We start from the raw sequence: 23,404 nt of genomic DNA on the forward strand, positions 1-23,404 counted from the left end.
CACAACCACTCTGTATCTTGTAGCTGCTGATAAATATCTCCCCTTTGATCAACAAATTTTTTAATTTCATTCAGCAAATATCAATCTCTGTAGAAAATTACTCTGACTCAATCACCTCACATCTGTGTGTAATATCAGATCTGGTTCATTTTCACCGAGTTGCATTTTGAAAAGTCTCCGTTGAAGAGATTGTCCTCTGATGGAATTCACGATTTTGAAAGCTATGTACATAATACTTCTAGTATTTAATCTTTTGCTGGGTAACACTTGTTGGTGGATGATATAATGATACAGCGGTAACTCATAAAATCTGGGATTTCATCATCCTTTTGGCACAATGCGAATAATCCGTTAAGATGCCCTGTTATTGCTTTAGCTCCATCTGTTGTTGTTGATACGAGCTTAAATAGTGGTAATTTAATTTTTTTAATAAAATTTTTGAATGTGCTATAACAAGACCTCTAGTTCTTTCTTTTAACGAAACCATACCCAGTGGCAGAATCATCAAAAACCATATGAATAAAAACGAGCAATTGATGTGTATCACTGACGTCTGTAGATTCATCCAGTTGTAAGGAACAGACACACAATTAGCAATATGAGCACTCAATTGTTCGCTCACATTTTAACTCATTTTTTTTCGATTCATCGCATCACAGTATTTTGAGAATTTCAGGTCTTGATGAGCACCTAATTGCATTTTTGTTTTTAAAATTTTTAAAAAGAGAATCTGTTATTTCTAAAAATGTGTCTTTGATGAATTGACCATTAGAAAATGGTTTGCATTTTTTTGCAAGATGACTCACTTTAAATGATGCTACAGTTACTGCTTTAGATTGTCAATTTAGATTGTCATAAAGAAATTTTGTTTGCGAATAGTCTGGATTTAAATTCTTTTAATTTATTTTTCTAAGGTCGGTATTAAGTGGAAAATCAGATTGGTATTTACCATGGAGTGCACTGAAGTGCCTTTCTAAATTTGTTTTTTTGGGTATAGCCACGGAAGCATTGCAAATCAAACAACATTTTTCTTTTATCATCACAAAAAAGTATTTTAGTTCCCACTCTTGATGAAAATTATAAGTTTTACTCTTTTTCGTAGTATTCATTTTTAAATTAAATCAAAATTGACGTATAAGTACTGGCCGGTTATTAATATTAAGTAAGCTAAATAAGAATTCAACACATGCACTATGCTCTCCACAATGTAACTGCATGAATTTTCACTAGACAAGCCCGGCTGCGCTGCGACAAGAGTAGTCATGTGGTTCAACGGATTTGTAATAAGCTTATGCTGTAGGGCACATAATAATAATATTTATATTTTGACTAATCTATTTTTTATATATATTTAAAATTCGTCGTGATGTGATCGTCTGAAATTAAAGCTGCGATAGACTTGTTGGCCACCCTTGCACTAAAAGAAGTACAATCACATTTGAGCCCCAGAAGGATGAACAAAAATCTAATAATACCCACAATGGCAAAAATATCTCTTGTGCCAGCTGAAGCAAACAGACAAGTGACATACTAGATTCCAGAATTCTTGAGAAGTAACTGCTTTCAGTTCAGTTGTCAATTCCTTTTGTATAAGGGGGATTAGATGTCATGTTTCAGCCTTTTATTTATTTTTATATGCATCCTGGGTGAAATACAGTTTACATGCACCTTCCACATCACTTTCAAGGATATCTTGAAGTTAGGTTAGGCAATTGAAGAATCTTTTTTGCTGCTAGCATCTTCCTCTGTAGAGGACTGATTGTTGGTGTGAAGGTTCTTTATCAACAGAACTTTTAGCTTCAGAATATTACAATTGTCATCTTAGAAGGTAGGGCCATTCTAATTTCACTGTCAGACAAAGGTCTATTACTTGTCACAATTACCAGGAATAATAAAAAAAAAAAAATGAAAAGTAGCCTTTATTTTTTAAAAATAAAGTACTCCTGCTTCCAAAAAAGCCTCAGAACAATACTAACAAACAAATGCTGGCAGATTGCAGTGGAACCCACAAGACTTGTTTTCAGGAGCAAAATAAACAATTTAGAACTGCAAAGCATACTGACAACCCAAGCTTTAGTACTAAGAATACCTAGATACCTCATTCTATCCGGCTAATACTGTTAAAATTAAAAGCAAAGAAGCAACTACTGGAGGATTCTATAAGACCCCTCCAACGGATTTAAGAATTTAAAAAAATTTCTGGAAATCTGAAACATAAGTTACTTTCGATCATGTGAAGTCTGCCAGAGCCACAGATGCAAAAGTTGAAATTAAGTTGATTTGGCATCAATTTTTGCATGGAACTTAAGGCAAATTTAATAAAGTAGAGCATCAGTTATCCAGAATAATTGATGTCAGACCTATTCTGGATAATCAAACCGGAAAGTTTTCCATAAAGATTAAATAAATTTAATCTAATTATTTAATTTTATCTTATGATTAAATAAAAAAAAATTATAAACTAATCTTGGAAAACAGGAAAACCAGGTTTTTAAATGCTCAGTTTTTTTCGACTTGCTGAAAATGAGCATGGACAATCTGTGCATTCCAATGACATTTGCACACAAAGCAATTGTAACTTGCTATTTTCTCATCTTAAAACCTGGCACAGGCATTTCTCTTTTAGTGGCTGGGGTTTTTCTCGGTAATGCTTTCCATAATAAGCCCATCTCATCAACATTATAAACATTTCTTTCTCTTAATTTGCTATAACTGAAGCAAACTTACTTTTAAAGGATGCTGCCGCCGATTTGTCTGCAGAAAGTTTTTAGCCTTGAATATCTAGTTCACATATACCATGTCTCAGTTTAAAGTTTTTCAGCTAATGCTTGCCTTAATCTTCATTACCTCTTAATTTTTTATTTAAATCGAATGCTTTTTCACACAACATTGGGCCAGACACTGGTTCACCTAAACTTCGCTTCTGAAGAAAACAAAAAAAAGTCCACTCTCTAAAGCGGCATTTTCAGGTTTTAACATTGTCTTTTTTTCTTGCTAGATTTGCTTTCACTATCTATAATCGACACAAATTCTGTTATAGCATCGGAATTTTTCTTGATGTCATAAATTGTTGAAGTCCCCACATTAAACTTTTTGGAGAGATTTCCTAAATTTTCACCTTTTTCTATTAATAATTTCTAACATTCTAATTCTATTAATAATTTCCATTTTTTGTTGCAATGTTAAAACTAGTTTTTTTTTTTTGTTTTCATTTTACCGTAAAAAATTGAGAAAAATGATAAATCTCAGTTTCAGGCCAATATTATTCTTACCGAATCTGGAGCTTAACTAATCTGAAATTCATTCATGGTTTCCTAGAAAACCCAGTAGTCTGTGTGATATTTTTCTAAAGCACATTTCTGAAGGTCACATAATTCTAGGGGTTACAACCATAAAACAATAAAAACAATTTGCAGTTTTTGGTTTATTTGGCTTTTTGTTTGCACAATCTTTTCTAAATAGGTAGTAAACTCGATCTTTTGCTTATTATAATCAAAATTCAATTTGCAAACATGACCAGGTGTTTACTGTACTACTGTGAATATTAAAAAAAAAATCAAAAAAAATCAGCCTTTCAAATTATTCTGGATAACCAATGTTCTACTGTAATAATATTAAATGGTATGCGAGTTGAATGTTAGAGAATTTTGGTATGTTAGAGAATATTTAATCAGTTGAAATACAGTTATAGTAGTTAAACTAACTAAATTGAATAGTTTAGGGACTACTGAATTGTAAATTCCAATAAAAAGAGAAATGTTTCTTCTTAACCCTCAGTCAGATGCCTCTTCTTTATAATTACCTATAAAGTTTCTTAATATTTTTGGAATAGGCAAGAAACAGTTTTTTAAAATTGTGTATTTTTGTGATGTCATTCTTTATTTTAACACGGTAAAAAAAAAAAGGTAAACTGTAGCCATTATCAATCCACTGCAAGATGAAAGTCCATTTCATGGTCCATTTCCCTCAACAATTCATGTTGAGGGAAATGGACCATAATCTGCCACGCTGGTCCAGTGCGTGTTGGCAAATTGACCATATTTAGCAGTCAGGTGCTTGAACCCCGGTCTACTCAAAGAGTGTCTGCTACTGCACTTCTGCTCCTGACTACTTGGCTGTAGAGGCAGTCTACTTTAATATGTAATGTTAAAATAGACAGCCTAACATATATTTTAACATGCTAATGGGATTAAATGGTTAATTTTGTGGTTTAAACTTTGGGTACCAAGTATAAGAACAGAATGATCCTAGTTATTGCTGTACTCATAATTTAAAGATGTATTGATGAAATTATTTAGAAAAAAATATGAAAGGTGAGATTATCAAAATAAAACTAAAAAAATCTTTGCCAAAAGAATGTGCACATTGTTTGGGATGTTCTGCCTAAATGATTGACTGATATTAAAAACATTGAATAATGTTTGAAATTAAAATAAATTTTAAAAATGTTTTAAATTGCAGATGTATATTTTTAAATAAATTGTTAAAATAAAAGCACCTCCTAGCACATTTTGCATACAGCACACTTGGTCATATCTCTTTTCAGTGAGTGAATTGTGCCATCATTGGCAAATGATGCAAGAAAACAAGCTTATACAACATCAGCCAAAAAAAAAAAAACACTTCCTACATCACCTGCTCATCCCCTCTAATAATTTTAGTTTTTCCTTGAATTTTATTTAGACTACCCACTTCCACAACACCATATGAAAGCCTGTTCCAGCAATCAACTACCTGCTGGCTGAAGATAAATTTTCACACATCTGTCCTGAAACCATAATTCCTCAGTTTGAATTTATGCCGTATCATGTTTGTAGTCTGAGCAAGAGGAAGGATGCTAACAGTATTGAGCTTATGCAATCCATTCAAAGCCTTAAACACCTTAATCAGATCTCCTTGCAGTTGTCTAGCTTTCAGATGCTGCAGTTTGCAGAACTGAAGCCTTTCTTGGTAAGAGCACTCTTTTGTTCCTGTCACCAATTTCATTGCTCTTTTTTGCACCTGTTCCAGCAAATCCACATCCTTCCTAAAATGAGGCTTCCAGACTTCCCTGTACAATGGGCTAATCACCTCCATGTCCCTGGTAGCAAAACCCTTGTATATCATTGACAAAACTCCATGAGCTGTACTAGCAGGCTGTTTGCACTGCTCAGAGAACTTCGTCTGACTGCACAATTACACCCAGGTCTTTCATTCTCCATTACTTAGTGTAGTACCTACCACACAGTTGATATGTTATTCTAGGATTATTGCTGCCCATGTGCAGTACCTTGCATTTGTCAATGTTAAACTTCACTTGTCACTTCTCAACCCATCTGCCTAATTTTTCTAGATTTTGTTGCAGTAGCATACTGTGATCACTATTATTAACAACTCTGCAAACTTAGACATTAGGTCTGATATGCTTTCATTAATATTAATAAATATAGAAAAAAAACCACTGGGTCCAGCACTGAAATTGGGGAACCCACTAATAACAGTAGTCCAAGAAGAGCAGTGCCCATCAATATCTACTCTCTCTTCTCCTAGTAGACCATCCCTTTATCAGTAGCAGTAACTTGTCCCTAAATGCCTCACTGCTCCAGTTTGTACAGCATATTTTTGAAATAAAGGCAAGCAATAGTCTAAAACTGTGTGTGCTTTGAATATTATTCTTTATTTTAATGCATTGAGAGAATATTGTGGTTAATAATGAATTAATTTGAAAGGTGAACACTATTTAAAATATGTGAATTGTTATCAGGTGAATTTTATTATGTACATTGTTTTAAGTAAACTCACACAACAGAATTATTTAATAATTTGCTACTTATTAAGTAGCAAAGTATTTAGTGGCTTGGCAAAATATTAAGTGGTTCAGTTGTGGGTTGACATTAATCTCCTAGTTATCCTGTGCTGGTGTGAAATTCTGAAATGCAAGGAGTGCACCATTTTGTATATTGCTGACTGACATCTCCCCCCACCAAAGTGTGACAATCAGTGGTTACTGCCACAGGTTATTTCTTTATTTTGTAAATGCTGATTTTCATATACAACCTTTCACGAGCTTACAGTGCCATGTGAGAATAGAGGCATAACTAGGACATGTGGAGAGTGTGACACTGATTACAGGCACCAAATGTAGTTAAATTTAGAATACCTGAATTTATAACTTCTTTTAAAATAAGACAATTATTATAGCAACTTCTTTTTTTATTATAAAAGTGCCATCTCACAGATAATTTAACATTAAAATAAATAAATTCTCTTTATACTCTGGGATGACCATGCAAGAGGAGGTCACAAGGTAGAGAGAATACAAAAACATCTTATTTAGTAGTCATATGGGCCTGAACTGTATGTATTTATGCACCCTTCACTTAATCACCTGATGATGGTGGACACATATATAATTATTTAAGATATTTGGCCGTAGGTGTCAAATAACTTTTTCTGTTTTTTTTTAGGTAACTAAAATACATGTAATTTTTCAAACTCTGAATTTCCTAAAACAATAACTCAAAAAAATTGCTCATTTTATCTGAAAGTTATCATATGAATCAGAAAATGCTATAGTTTTCCTTTGTATTTTATAAGTATAAAAGACAATTGTGGTGGTTTTACCCAGTTCTGTGCTAATCAACTTTTGGAGAAGTTTCCAAACAGAAATATTTAGATCATATTAATCTTGCAGCTAACATAGCTTTGTCTGATAACATAGAAAAAGTTTTGAATGTGATTTTATATATATTTCTCCTAGGACCTTTTATACAGAGGGTTTCTAAATTACACAATCAAAATCACAGGGTAGTTCTACAAACCAAAACAAGTAAGAAAGGTCATGCTAATATGTATCTGGAAAAGTTTTCATTCTGAGTTACAGCCCTTTTCATGCATTTGAAACAGAGGCAAAACTATAAATTCTGAGATCTCCCACATGATCTTTATCAAGCCATTCCCTCTCTCCTCTTGTACAGTGGCAGACCTAGCAGCATGTTAGTTTCACATGTTTGTAAAGTGTACAAAAATACTTTTAATAGGTGTGCTCTTAAGTAGAAGGAAGGGCAAGTGTAATTAGTTCTTTTTATTGCTGGTTTATAAATATAGATGCCTTTATGCCACATTAAGCAGTCATTGAAGTGGTGACCTTGAACTTGGAATGCAACCTGTATCATCACACGGCATTGACTAGTGCACACATTCAAAAATCCAGCTATGTTCCACAGATGAGTCAGATCAGGAGACCATGCCAGCCATGGCACGGGACTGCTGTTTCCAATCCATTTCTCCTGGTACATAGCAGTTTGGATGGTTATATGCTACCACACTCAAACAGACAGTGCACCACATGTTGTAGCAGATACTCAAAGAAACATAGCTAGATTTCCTGAAGTCCTGAAAAAGTTGTTTTTCCCTAAAAATATACAGGGTGTGCTTCTTTTGTTATTTTTTAGATTTTTTAAAAAAGCATTTTCACCCATTTCCTGTCAAACAGATAAAAGAAAGGGGGGGGGGCTTTGGTGTGGGATGGAAGCTTTTACAGGCACATGTTTATTGAATTTTTTACTTGTTTTGGTATGTGGAATTACCCTCTTTTTTTTTTTTATGTAATTTAGAAAACACCTTTTATATTTTTAGAGGAAAACTTCTTTTAGGACTTCACAGATGCTATGTGCAATAAAGTACAATATATGTAGTACTCTGAAATCCTAAGAATTCTTCCAAGAGTTATAGAAATTACTTAAATGACTATTACCTGAAAGTTATGGCTAGTTTTTTGATACACTTAATAAGTGAAATCACTGGCATTATAAATTATAAGTGAAATCACTAGCACAATTATATATGAACATGTACATTCATATTTAATTTTTTTAATACAAATTTTCAGGAGGACAGATTCATTTGAATGATATTAATTTAGAAAAAAATTATCGTCCCTTCTATGCTTATTACCAAAGTAAATTAGCAAATGTATTGTTTACGAGAGAATTAGCAAAACGACTGTGTGGTAAGTAAAACATGATACTGTTTTAATTTTTACTTAGTTTTATTATTATTATTTTTATTTATTTCATAATTCAGTATATAAAAGATGTTTCTTTTGAAAAGAGGGGCACTTAATAGACATTTTGGTACAGGGTGAATATCCCAGATATAATTGTTATATCCAATAAAGATTAAGACATTATTTATATTATAAACATGATTCCAATTTGTAAAATCCCTTCAAATTTAGTGAAATACCAATTTAAACTATTGATAAATAAACAAACATGGAAAAAATCTTATGACATGTGAATGAGTTAAGCTTACCAGTTGAGAAAATAACATTACTTTGCATTATGTTTTTTAAACTATTTCAATACCTGCATTGAAATAGTACCATGCATCTTTATTAAATTCCATTTTAGTCTATGTAAATTACACCAGTACTGTGATGGCAAATTTTTTCTAGCACATACCACAAGTACATAAGTTGAAATTATACTATAACAACTTTTGAATGCCATGCAAATTAGTAAATAGTGTTTCTTGATGTTATGAAAAGGTATTAATGCTCAAAAGTTTGAATAGTTGGTACTACATAATTGTGTACACAATCACTTAACAGTTTTCATGGCATGATTTGGCTGGTAGACCTTAAAACAAATTTGTTGTGAAATAAAAAAAGCATATATATATTTGAGGACATATTTATGAATAGCTTCATGCCAGTGTATTCCTATGCATGCTAGTCATGGCACACTTCCTATTGGTTTGCTATCACTGTGTTGGTATATACCAGAACAGTTCATTATATTAGGCAGGATCAAAGAGTTCCAGGACTGAATTTTTATTTAAATAAAAATATATTTACAGATAACTAAAATTTTTCAAAATAATGACTTTGGCTATTTATGCATCTTCTCTCCCCCCACCCATTTTATACATTTTCAAAAAGAGAAGTTCTTCAAAGGCCTTTTTTGCAAGTTCCTTGTGAACTTTTCATAGCTGTTATAATAGTCCCTTTAATGAGCTCTTTAGTTTGCGAGGGAGGAAGAAGAAGGAATCACATGGCTCAAAGTCAGTTGAATAAGAAGGGTATTGTAAGCAGTTAGTCTTTGGAAAGATATTCAGAAATTGTGACATGAGCAAGAACATTGTTATGGAGTTATTTCCAATTTTTCTTTGCCCACAGATCAGGTCTCTTTCTTCTGATTGCATAATTTCTTAAGTACATAATCTTATTATCAGAAAGATCTCCTGATATAAATTTATATTGAATTATGAATTTGCCTTTATATTCAAAATACAGTAAACCCCTGCTATTCGCGGGGGTTACGTTCCTGAGAAATGCCGCGAATACTGAGTTATGGCTCCCATAGTAATAAAGGGGTTCCGTTCCAAAGTATGAAATATATAAGAAAAACTAGTCTAAATTTTTGTCTATGTATGTATTATATGTACCTTCATAATATGACTATGTACATAGACAGTACATAGTGAAATGCAAGCATATGGCATCGAAATGAAAATAAGAAACAATTTAATATTAAATGTAATATTTATTAGAAATTTCAAACAAATCTTTCAAACCAGCACCTTTGCTAGCTAAAAAACTTATCCCACCAGTGCTATCGCCAGTTTTGCTAAAGTGTTGATAAAGGAGTTTTGCCTTTTCACGAATGATGAGTGAATTTAACGGAATTTTATTTTGAGTTCGGTCTTCTATCCACAGATTTAAAGCTTTTCCATTTTTTCTAATTTAACATCACGAGTTACAGAGCAAATTTTTGAAGCAATTAGCACGTTTTCATGGACGCTATGCCGGATTTTTTCTTCAGATTTCTTGATTGATCGTACCGTTGACTCATTGATTTTATAATGTTTTACCACTGAGGAGACACTTTCACCATTAGAAATTGTCTAATAACTCAATTTTATTCAGTAATGTCATCACCTTTGATCTTTTCACATTTCCCTTGTTATTCGTAGCCATATTTTTGTACGGGTTAGAAAGAACTTGTTCAAAATAAAGTCACTTTCTTCCGTTAACACACTCAAAAAAGTCTGTTTTACACTGCAAAACGGTAGATTTATCACTTTTGTAAGCATATCAATTTATAAGCATATAAATTAAAAGCAAACGACGAAATCTTCCATGACAAGCGCATAACACATACTGAACAAGGATTAGCGAGAAATATCCACGCTTGCGATTTTGTCACCCCTCTCCCCCCACCCACTGCCGGGAAAGATAATTTTAGCCACGCCCATGTTTTTTTTTTATGGCGTAATAAAATGTTCACGGCGCTTTAAAATTCACATTTTTTCAGGTTTCATTTTATATGAAATCGGCGACTGCGAATACAGATACCGCGAATAGCGGGGGTTTACTGTATAGTTTTAGCATAATTTTACCTTTATATCTGCAATTTGAATTTTCTTTCTGGGAGACATGAGTGGCTTCCATTCAGAAGACTGACGTTTGTCTGCAGATTGTAAAGAAACATGTTTCATTCCCTGTCTTTACTGTTTTTAGAAATTCTGGATCACTGAGCTGCTGTTAAAGCATAAAAACAAAAGTTACATACCCTTTTCATGTTTAAATCATCAGATATGAGCCTTGGCAACTGCTATACAGGGTGATTCACTACCAGTGCGACAAACTTGCTGGAGGTGTAGCGGGCACAAAGACGAATCGGAATCGCATAGCATTGCAGGGTCCGAAATGCCTTCGTCATGCGGTAGAGGATGTTGAACGGGAGGTCGCGTGAACAGCGATCCCGCTGGAAGTCAGCATTTGCGAACCGGTTCCCGAGGCAGTAGGGGGACGAGTATTCAAACGTTGAACTGGCCGACATGCACCTCGCGTATGGAGCTGCGGACTGTAACGGGCGCGCCAGGAACGTTTCCCGCACAGGCGTGCTCCTCATCATACGATTTTCGCACGTGTGCACAGAAGGTTACGTGAGACTGGTTGTTTCACGAGAGGTACCATGAATCAAGAGCGAACGACGAGGACGCCAGACAATGAGGAGAATGTCCTACGTCTTGCAGAAGGCAATCCGAGTACGAGTACTCGAGCGATAGGCCAACGATTGGGTATTTCCCAATCCACTGTATGGAGGATACTGTCAACAAACCAAATGAGTTCATACCATCTGCAACGCGTCCAATCATTGGAGCCTGCGGATTATCCACTCTGAAGGACTTTTGCTACTTGGTTTCTTCAACAGAAACGGTTCGCAAATGCTGACTTCCAGCGGGATCGCTGTTCACGCGACCTCCCGTTCAACGTCCTCTACCGCATGACGAAGGCATTTCGGACCCTGCAATGCTATGTGATTCCGATTTGTCTTTGTGCCTCCTACACCTCCTGCTAGTTCGTCGCACTGGTAGTGAATCACCCTGTATATTATAACTTGAGAGGCTGCCTTCAATCGTTTGATGACTGACCTGAATTATTCGTGTTACTTACATGCATTTGTCATTTGTTGGCATGCAAATTCAGATATCCTATTCTTCATAAAGTTTTTGCATTGTATGCCTCAGCAGTCATTTCTAGTCAACTGAGATGATTCATTCAATAAAGAGCAAAATTTTATATATCTCTGTTCAAAGAGTGACATTGCAAAAAAAAACAATATTACAAAATTAATTACCATCAACAATTGATAAAGATAAATCTTTCATATGTGCAACCAAAGCAGCACTTACTCTTAAAATTCTAAACATTCTAGGTTACAACAAAAAAATTTTTTTTTTCTTATTTGATATTCAGATATTTTTTAACAAATTCAGTTAAAAAGTTAAATGAATTTGTTAAAATTCATTTTTGGACTTTAGCTCTCTCTTTTCTTTTTTTTTTTTTCTTTTTTTTTGTTAGTAGTATTTGGCAGGGTAGAATAAATTATTAAGTATTGATTTAGTGCACAGCTTACCAAAGTGCATATTGCAACACCCTAAACTGTCATGTCATGTCAACTCCTAAAGAGTTGCCAAATTTTGACATAGTATCAATGTTGTTTTCGCTATTATTTCCTTTCATTGAATACGTTAATATAATTATTCCAAGAGTCAGAGTGATTGTTAGAACAAACTTCCATTTGACATTGTGGAAGTGGATACTCTGAATAAATTTAAAGATGGATTAGACAAATTATTACAAGGAATGGGCAAATTAAATTAGTGCAGTGGTTCCCAAACTGCGCGCCATGCCACCCCAGCAAACTCCCAGGGGCGGAGTGGGATATATTAAATTTTCAATCAAAACACAGGGATAATCGACATCTGTCGAACACCGTGTAAACTATTAGCTCTAGGTAGCTCAGTTTCAACATTACTTATTAAGTTGTTTGGACCTAACTAATTAATAAACGGAACTGTTAAGTAGTTCTTTTGGCCTAGGTGTTCTGTGAAAAAATTGCTGAGACACTAAGGGTGCTGTGAGAAAATTGAGACAAAGGGTCCTGTGAGCTGAGAAAGTTTGGGAACCCCTGGAATAGTGGTTTCTTTTTTTTTTTTGTCACTAGTAACATAGGAATCAAAAACTACCTCCCTACCTGAGACTGACTATAGCATATTTGTGAGGTCTGCAATGGATATTTAAATTTGCAGATCTTCAATATAGGTGATAGTGGTGAAGTCATTACATTATTGTAGAAGACTGCAACCTAAGGTTAAAAAATTAAGACAATTCATCTGAATCTGTGCTCTAGACACAAGTGAATTTCTTAAAACAAAAGCAGAGGCCTCTGCTTTAGCCAGCTCTGGCAGCTATTTAAAATAACCATTATATTTGGAGTACAGACACAAGTGAAATAAAAATATCAGATGTTACTATGCCATTATTATACTTTCTTGAATGAAAGTATGACTGTAAAGAATATTCAGATGAATATTGGAAAAGGAAAAGCAAAAGATCCCAGAATACACTGTCACCAGAAAGTACCAGGACACAAAACAAAAAAACCCAGCAGTTTGGTAGTCAGATTTTAATAGTGTAAGTGATCTTCTGGAATGTAATTATGATAGTCTCAATGGGAATACCTTCCACCAGTTTATAACATAAGTAAACAGAAATTTGTTCTTTCTTCCCTTTTCTTGCCCAGATACTGTTTAGGAGAAAAGTATTTATCTGGGTGAGATGTTTGCCTCCAATGATGAACCATCATCTTGCCAATTCATCAATAGTAGTTCTTACTGGCTCAGATTGTGGCATCACATTATCCTCCCCAAATCCAGCTATTGCATACCAAGCTAACCAAATCAGAGGTCCTGCACCATAATATTGTAAGAAGAATTATGTTTTACATTTTTATTTATTTAAAATTTTTTTTTGCAGTGCAGCAAAAACTATGGCTTCCTTGCACTGTGTGGCTAACAATAATAATGTAGTTGATGTCACAGAATCCACCTGGACAGGTAACACATTCCACAAAAACTGTTTGTCTAACATTATGCCACAAAGAAAAGGTGTCAATAAGTGTTTGAGAGTCGAATAAGCGGAACCGTTTTTTTATGGGCCCCACAACCCAGTTTCCCATCTGATGAAAACGACCTACATAAAGATTCAGGGCTTCCATTGGGCAGCCATAGGAGCATGGAGAATTCGTTGTATGTTCCTGAAACCAGTTAGCAACCTGCTAGGCCTTGTGCATTGTCTTGTTGTTAGATGCCAGACTGTCTGGATACATTGTTACCATGAAGGGGATATATTTGGTTGGCAACAATAGAAAGGTAAGCATTCCTCTAATCATTTTTAATCGAGCTGTTAATTAATGGTGATCACAGGACCCAGGGTATGCCACAAAAAGTTCCAAAACCATACTACTATTAGGGTACCACTGCCTCCATCCTGCCAAACACCAACAGTGCATCCGGGTGCTATGGTGTATTTGCATTTGGAGAATGTTGTATTTCTCTAAATGCAAATACACCCATCAGCACAATAGTTGGAAACAGGATTCATCAGACCAGGCAACAGATTTTCATATGTTTCACATGCTCACTGCAAGAGTTTCTTGTGTCTTGCAGTGAGTGTGGGCACCCCAACAGGCATCAGTTTCCATAGTCTATACAAGCTAATGTTCAGTGAATATTGGTCTTGTTGTATCACTTCTGTGTTACAAGAAATGATGTGATCACCATGGGTACTGACCACATGACAGACAGCCTTGTGTGGTCGAACCATTGGCTGGTTGTTGTTCAGTTGCTGTTGGCACCTGCAGCACATTTTGCTCCTATGATCATTTGAAGTTTGGGAGATCTTGATGCCGACCTATTCTTTCTCGCAGACACTCAAAAACTGATCATACAATCTTATATCTGCCATTCCCGACTCTGAACCTTTTCCAGCATCACAGACCAGTTCACTCCCACACAAGGGGGGTGTTGCTAATGCAGAGAGTTAACTCAGTGTATGTGGGTTGTTTTAAGTCATTACGATGTTAATGTGTAGCAGGTGTAGCTGGATGGGGGAGGTTCACAAGGTTTTGTAATGTTACACGTGTAGGGATATTATCATCATTTTTACATGTGGATAAAGAATGTCTAAAACTAAGAGTTTGTACTACTCATTCTTAAGAGCTGCTGTAGAGATTTTTTTTTTTTATAATAAAGTAATCCATTACTTTTTTTTTTATTAGGTACTGGTGTAACAACATACTGCCTTCATCCAGGAGTAGTGAAAACAGAACTTGGCCGTTACATAGGAGATTCTGTAAATGCTCCAGTTGCATGGATTTGGTCAGTTTTTTCAAAGATATTTTTTAAGACACCAAAACAGGGAGCACAGACTACCATTCATTGTGCTGTATCTGAAAAACTCAAGAAAGAGTCTGGCTTTTATTACAGGTTAAGTACAATCATAGATAACTCTCTTAACTAGCAAACGATGACTACTAATATTCATTGAAGACTTATATACACAATATTCAGAAGTATTTGTTGAAACAGCATTTACCAATAGCATCTTTCTCTATTTTCTGGTTCTCTAGTTTTACTATTATTTTTGTTTCCTCCTAATTTAACAAGTGCATGTATACTAATGCTAGGGCATGCTAAATAAATTTGAAATGCTGATTAAGTCATCAAATGCAGACACAGGGGATATTGGGGGATATTGGAGGGACATAGGGGATATTGGAGATGTGGTGTCACTCGGACATAAGAGATGCAGAATTTGAATATGGGGAATACAATGTGTACATAGAGGAGGGGGGGGTTATGCTCCTAGTTAAGAAGCATATTAAATCTCAGTGTATCCAGTCAATGTGAATGGCCAATGCAATATTGAGTCAGTTTGGTGTCAGATAAGCATATAAAGTGTTTTGCATCTGCATTCACACATGAGAAATTCTTTAGGGAAAGAGATGCCAGAAGTTTATAAAACTCTAACAGAGCCAAATGATCTTGTGATAACTGAGAGTGAAGTGGAAGAGAAATTTTTGAAGCTAAACATAAAAAAGCACCCGAGGTTGATGGAATCTATTCATTTACATTAAGGGAGGCATCAAAGATGGTAAGCAAATCTTTAGCCATAATTACGAGAGCATCTTTGGATGCAGGGAGGTCCCTATAGACTACAGATGTGGGAATGTGTTCCCAATTAACAAAGGGGGATCAAATGTATCACGAAAAAAAACATGTAATTACAGACCTGTTAGCTTAACTTCTGTTCCATGGCAAATAATGGAGACACTGGTTAAAGAAGTAATGCAGGACCATCTAGATTTCTTTTAATTGGCTTAATTTTCTAAATTATTTTAGGAACATTGCTTCAATACTACCCTCTTCCTCTTTATCCCCCCATATATATTTTTCTGTTATTGTTATGTTATTTTATTTGGTTAAGTTCTTTTTCACTCTACTGGTTTGCCATGCTACTGGCAAATACCTATTTTAAATTTAGTTTATTATAAGCAACGTGTAGTGGATTGTGCTTTTCTGCTGCCACTGATGTTAGCTTTCCTACTATTTTTCTCATTAATTTTAATATATATTTTTATTAATTTATATCTATTTAATTTTGGATTAATTGGATTATATACATATACAGTTGTGCCTCCGTATACGCTGATTCAGTTACCCACGGGGAAAAAAAAATGAAAAAACTTAACATGTACTACTCACGTGTCCAATACGATGCTTCCCTTTATTTTTTACCATGTTGATTTTAAATCGAATAGCTTCCCTTTATTTATTACAATGTCCCATATGGTTTGGTCACCAACATTATAATGGTTCTTTAGAGATTTAACAGATGCACAGTTTTCAAACTTTTGAATAATTTCAAGTTTTTGTTATAATAATTTCTTGCGTTCGCCCATTTTTGCGATTTCTAAACAAAAAAAAAAAAAGTTACTATAAAAAAAAAAAATTACGACATCCCTGACATAAATAACGAAACAAAGTTGTCCTTTTGTAGTGCAATGGAATACAACAATCGATGTAATGCACTAAATCAAACTGAACATTTGGTTTCTTTTTTTGTTTTGAATGGTAATCTCCCAATGACGACTTATAACGCTGGTTCTTGTCGCTTATTTACAACTTGCAAAATATCTGTTCTTCTTCTAGTTATTACTTAAATTTTATGATTTCTGGTTGTTTTTTTATTTGAAGTCTTGAAGTGTCTCGGTAAATCGAGAGTCTGCTGTATTTTATTATTACTGTATTTAATGTTGGTAATGTCTTACTGTGTGTTTAATTTATCAATTAAACTTTATTATATGTATGTATATATGTACAAGAATAGCATTATATGTGGGGTCAACAGGTGTTCGCGCTTATATCCGCGGTTTCAGCCATCCATGGTAGGTCTTGGAACGTGTCCCCCATGGATACAGGGGTCTTATTGTGTGTGTGCGTGTGTGTATAAAGGTTGTTGTTTTGGTTTTTAGGAGCATTAGTAACTAAGGCCATATTGCTCCGGGATATGCGATGGCCATTCCCTGACCTTTCCGCATTCTCCGTATTTGGTGGTGACAGGCTCGAACCCCGGTCTAATCAAGAAGCGTGTGCTACGCACTGCTGCTCCTTCCCATCTGGCTACGGAGGTGCCGTGTGTATAAAGGCCTTCGTGTCTTGCAGTGCTACCTAATGATTTTAGTTTAATTTCTTGACTTGCAACTAAGTTACATCAAGTTTATATTAATAAATTTTTACAGGTATAAAATTGCAACTTTTGATTCTGTATATATTAACGAATATTGTGATAGTCTGAATTAATTTTCATAACTGTCTTCTGATTTTTTTTTTTTTTTTTTTCTCTCTCTCTTCTAGTGATTGTCGTCAAGAACAGCCGGCAGTACAAGGTAGAGATGACAACATTGCAAAAAAATTATGGAAACTGAGTGAGGAAATGACTGGAATAAAATTAGTGGAAACTTAGCAAAGCTAAAAATTTTATAACAAAAATGAGAATGCAAATCTATCCTGTGAAAATAATAACTAATGTTTATACACCTATATAAAGAATAATCTTGGTTATAATTTGATAGTTTGAAGAATAAAAATGTCATACAACTAATGAAGGTACATATAGAGGATAAGAGTGGAAGTGACCATCCTCTTGTACTGAACAAATTAAATGCAATAATTTATGCCAAAAATAAGAAGTATAAAAGTGTGTTGATGGACAAAAATCAAAGCTCCCAGATTTCCCAACAGCCATTAAAATACAGAACTTTTTTTTTTTTCCTAAAGGTTTCTTGATGCCAATACGACTTTAGATGAAGAATGAAAAAAATTTAAGAGAATGTTAGTGGAAGCTACAAAAGTGGGATAAAGATCTGTAAAGACAGCAAACTTGGAACAATTATAGTGGACCCAAGAATATAGAGAAGCAGTTAAAGAAAAAAATATAAGATATTTTATTTCAGAAAATGTCAGAGGCTTTAAAAAAAAAACCAACCACAACTCGGAAAGATATGGAAACAAAGATCACCATCTCAAAAAATGAAGTTAAAATAGAAGAGAAGGCTATTTTAGAAGTATCAAGTGCATACAGTAGACTCAATTTTCCAGGATAGATGGTTAAAAAAAAAGTTCCCGGTTAATCCAAAAATACAGTAAGTCCCTGACATATGTAAGAGATACGTTCCAGGACTTCTTACGTAAGTCGAGTTTTACATAACTAACTCGGAAATGACTAATAAAATATTGCTACTATATCCCTGATATGCCAAAATTACAAACACCACATAATATCCTCAGAAGAATGAAGAAAAATAGTTATATTTTTAATTAGTTCAATTAAAAATTTTATCTATGGACAGTGGTGAAGCAGCCAGAGTGGCACATAAGAAAATAAAAAATGCATGTTATTGTACTGTAAAAACTGATTTGTATTTCATAGCCTTGGTTATTATAGTTAACTTCATTGGTGCCGATCGCTTCGCCACTTCTCGTATTGTCTTTCTACTTTATTATTGTGTTCACCGTTGCCACTGACAAATCTGAATTCCGCACAATACTTGTTAATGTTTGGCCATTTTCATACATCCTTATTATTTTAATTTTCTAATCCAAATCGATCGCTTTTTCATTTTCTTGGTAGATTTACTAGTAGCACTGTCACTTATTCTCTTAGTCGGCACCATGATAACAGTCAAAATTAAATTTTCTGAAAAGAACTTCACAGGGTTGAGGCAAACTCACTACTACACCCCACGCGAGCTCACATTTTACTAAAGCACATTTCTGGAGGTCACTGCCATAAAACAAAAACAATTTGCACTTTCCGGGTTACTGGGCTTTTCTGTTAGTGCAATTCATTATAAACGGGTAGTAAACTCAAGCTTATTGCATTTGTGATAATACCGATAGCTGGAATTCTGTGGGTTTTTACGCTATTATGGTATAAAAAAATATATAAATAATGTAACATAAGTCGGGGACTTACTGTATAGAAAAATGTTCAGCAACCTACGTAAAAAAATATGGCAATAGATAAACGAAAAAACTTACCATGCACTACTTGCATGTCCAATACGCGGTAGTGCGCATTAGACACATTTATTTTTTACCATGTCGATTTTAAATCAAATAGCTTCCCTTTATTTTTTTACAAGGTTGCATATGGTTTGGTGACCAACATTATAATGGTTCATTAGAGATTTAACAGATGCACCGTTTTCAGACTTCTGAATAATTTCAAGTTTTTGTTTAATTTAAAGCACAACTCTTGCGTTTGCCCATCATTTTTGCGATTTCTAAACAAAAAAAACAATTTCCGACAGCCCTGACACAAATAACGAAACAAAATTTGTCTTTTAGCAGTGTGACAGAACACAACAATCGACGTGATACGCTAAAATAAACTAAACATTTGGTCTTTTTTTAGTTCTAGGTGTTGAAGATAGTGGGGGAGGCAAGATAATAATCTCCTAATGATGACTTATAAAACCACTTCCTGTCGTTTATTTACGACTTGCAAAACATCTATTTATATCTATTCTAGTTATTACTTGAATTTTATGATTTCTGGTTGTTTTTTTTTTTTTTTTTTTTTAATTTGGAGTCTGTGTCCTGGTTAATCTGATTCCCAGTAAATCGAGTCTGCTGTACTTTGATTTACTAAACAAGAAGCTGAAGACATCGCTGAAGCAGAGGAACATTTTGGATATTATTCTATTACCAAAAAACAGGCCTTGTCCATTTGGAATAAGCATATTACAAAATAAACTATTCTGTTGTATATAATTTTATACATTTATATACATTTGTATATTTTTAATAAAGTTCTGATTTCATCAGTTCCATCAAGTTGTGGTAAAATTTATTTTATAATATGTACAGGATCCCTAAATCCTTGATGAATTGGGTATCATTAAATTCATGTGACATAGGAGTTGTATATAATTTTATACATATTTTATTGTATATAATTTTATGCTTATAAAATTTATTAAAATTATAAAATATCTGATCATTGCATATCTAAGATAATTTGCAGATGATTAAAATTCACCACAGCTGCAGCCAGTGATTCTTCAAAGATATCCTTTAGGAATCCCCCTCAGGAAATAGTCAACCATTCAAACATAGTGGCCAAAACCATTTGATCCAATTTTGTCCAGGATATCAATTAGAGATGACTCTGTCATTAAAATAATCCTTCAGGAAATGAAAGAACTACATTTGCCATAGTCTTGTCCCTTTTCTTGGAAAACCAAACCAAATCTCACTTTAAACTCGTGTTGCACTAATGGCCAGTGTGATAGAACCTTTTCAAATAAAACTCTGCTCAGCAATGAACTCTGTTGTTTATAGAATTTTTCCAACAGAATGCATTGCTAACACATGATAAACTGCAATGTCTTACATGTTTAATGACACCAAACTCACCTGTGACAACTCTATAAATCAAAAAATAGAGGCATTCAAAACTGTTGTCTTTACTTGATGGTAAAAGAAGATTAGCAAAACATGTGAGGTGTGGTTATAAAATTCCCAAGATTGGGGAAGAGAAGGAGCTCAAAAATGGTTTTATTTTTATTCAAATTAATCACCACTTGATTGAATGCACTTATTACACTATTCTAAAAGTTTCTAAAAAGTAGGTGAAAGTGTCTAAAGAGATGTTAAATTTGGCAGTTACATTTTTCTATGCCCTCAATGTCCTGAAATTTCTTTCCTTTGAAGGCAGTTTCACAATGGGAAAGAGGAAGTCTAATGGTGCTAGATCAGGAGAGTAGGGTGGATGGTTGATCTGAACAATGCCATGTGTCAAAAATGCCTTCACAAGTGTGGAATGGGTGGGGGGCATTGTCATGCAACAAGAACCAGTTGTCTTTCAAAATTGTAACCTCACCTGGGAAATATGCTTCAAAAGTCTTTGAAGAGGCACCTGTACATAGAATGTAGCACTGGTTCTCTCCCCTTCAGGTACAGATTCCTTGTGAATCAGTGTTTGTTTACAAACATAATCAGCATCTTGATCCTGGACTTTTAACGAAATGTTTTGGGCCTTGGTGATGATTTTGAAGTCCATTGCATGTTCTGTCGCTTAGTCTCTGGGTCGTACCGAAACACCCAACATTCATTTCCAGTGATAATGCATTCGAAAAAATTAGGATTGTCTTGACAAGCTGGATGAAGTCTTTACATGATGACAATTTTCATTGCTTCTATTCATCTTTCAGGCATAGATTTTGCACAGAATTTTTTCCTTAAATCATGCAGAATTTTACAAATAGTTTCCTTATTCCTATCCTTATTCCTATTCAGCCATCATTCTGAGGGTCAGACAATGATTTCTTGCCACAATTTCACAAACTTTTGCAATTCTGTCATTTTGAGAGGTGACTTTGATTGACACCAACTTCTTGGGTCATTGTGAACATCATATCTCCTTTAAATTGCTTATGCCATTCAAACACATTGTTTTATCCCCATAAAGTTAACATTTTGTACATTTCTGTTGCAGATTTTCTTAGTTTATAACAAAATTTGATATTTGTTCGTTTAACATTACTAACAAAACTAGTTAACTGAAACCTGTCAGCCTACTGAACAATCTATGTACTACCATCTGTTGTAGAAAGTTTGAACTATAATATACCATTTCTATTTATTTTCAAACTCATCAAACATGACTGCAATAGCCAGTTTGGAACTTTACTGTTCAAGCAATAATGAATGGCAAGAGGCATGGAGGGAAACGGTGAATGGAATACTGAAAGATCAAAAGGACTAATCTGTGCTATCATTAGTGACCTGCAAATATGCTGGGTATACTATATTTGGATGATAATGATGAATAAAGATGGGATATTATAAGTAATATTTTAATTTGGGTAATTAACTACCATTCAAAAGACCATTTCAGCCTAAATAACTACTTAATTCTTTATTACAAGGGTTAATTTCAATGTATATTGCATTTTTCATTATAAGATGCCTCTGAAAAATATTAGTCTATAAGATGGGGAAAGTCTCAATGTTCAAGAACCACTAACATTCCCGAGGAACACAGTGATCATCCAGGCTATTAACATATTGAATAATCACTTGGTGTTCCCTATAAATATTGGTCTAAATTTTGTTTTGTACACAGTATAGTAATTACACTACCTAATATCCATTATATCTACTTAAATCTAATCTGGTAGTTGTAAGCACTCATCTACATAACCAAATGTAAACTGTTTCAGATGGATGGAGTGGGATAGTCAGTCGTGGTTTATGTGTGGGGGGGGGCAGGCTTTTAACTGGAAGTCTTGATTTTCTGCCTTGGGGAAAAGCAAAAAAAAAAACTAACTTGAACTTTTTGATATCACAAATTTTAACACTATGTAGCGTAAAGCAGTTTTCTGGCCAATAGCTGCATGGCTATCTTGGAATATAAAATGAATGATAACTATATAAGCATATAAATTTTAAGAAATGAATTTCATTTGTCAGATTTACTGATGAATGAAATATAATATTGACAGATGTAGTAAATGATTAAATGTACACTTGAATCTATAAGGCAGGCACTTCAGAGTCCTGATAGGGAGATTAGGTATGTTTGGAAGTAGTTAAAGGCTTTACAGGTAACAAACATCACACAGTATTCCATAAGTGAATAGTCATTAACTTTGAATAAATACTGTGATGCAAGAATTTTGAGTACTTGCAGGAGAGGAGAAAACAGCATTGATTAAAGTTGGAAGGAAGGTGAACAAACCTTAAATGTAGATATGTCATATAATTAAAAAAAAAAAAAAAAAAAAAAACTGGCTGAACTTTAAAGCGAAATAAAATTTAAACATAAAAATTGAAAGTTGAACTACAAGAAAAAATTCAAATTAACTTATTGCTGAAAACATCAGCTAAAATTCATGGGTTTGTGAGAGATTCTCATTCTCTAAATTTAATGTTTTCGTAATTCTGCCCGTTATATTTCTCGTTATTTTATTCTCCTGATTACTGATACTATAACAGCTATAAAAATATCATGTTCAAAATAGCAGCAGTTTTTTTTTTTTTTTTTTTTAAACCTTCATAACTAAGTGGTCTGTTGGCTGAGTTTTGCACACTACATTTAGCTTGATCAGTAGTGGGCCTATCAATAAAACAATTCCACAGAGGGAGACCACATAATTTTAACAAACTTACTGTCATTCATATTATCATTATTATATTACTTTTATAAAATAGAAAGTAATAATACAAAATAAAATTCATTAATACAGGTCTACCTCTAATTAAAAAAAAATAAAAAACCTCAAGCATCTCTACCAGCTAGGGCCAAACTAAAATTAATTTTCTATTAGGAAAGTTAGATTAGGGAAATTCGAATTTAAAAGCAAGACAGTTTTGATTTGTAGAAATATAAGAATGACTGAAGCAATAAATGAATTTCACAGAATGGGGCAAGAGATTTTAAGATGGAGGAGATCAAAGAAAGGAAGCCTCTCACAGAGAATAGTACAGCAATATGCACCTT

General features: G+C 34.0%; 1 protein-coding gene across 3 annotated transcripts in view; it reads left to right on the plus strand.

The window, feature by feature from the left end:
• LOC150082262 (retinol dehydrogenase 12-like) overlaps positions 1 to 19,268 on the plus strand; it is a 72,595-nt gene extending 53,327 nt beyond the window's left edge. For 2 of the 3 annotated variants that reach the window (XM_090379212.1, XM_090379214.1), the window contains exons 5-7: positions 7,871 to 7,990; positions 14,613 to 14,820; positions 17,251 to 19,268. In XM_090379212.1, the coding sequence (XP_090235338.1) occupies positions 7,871 to 7,990; positions 14,613 to 14,820; positions 17,251 to 17,359 (437 nt within the window). In that variant the 3' untranslated portion in view covers positions 17,360 to 19,268. The remainder of the gene's footprint in view (positions 1 to 7,870; positions 7,991 to 14,612; positions 14,821 to 17,250) is intronic. The other variant, XM_090379213.1, reaches the window with a different exon arrangement.
• The last annotated feature ends 4,136 nt before the right edge of the window (positions 19,269 to 23,404 follow it).

This window comes from Mastigoproctus giganteus, chromosome 8 (assembly GCF_048544385.1).
Source record: "Mastigoproctus giganteus isolate SK-2022 chromosome 8, ASM4854438v1, whole genome shotgun sequence".
NCBI classification, from domain to species: domain Eukaryota; kingdom Metazoa; phylum Arthropoda; class Arachnida; order Uropygi; family Thelyphonidae; genus Mastigoproctus; species Mastigoproctus giganteus.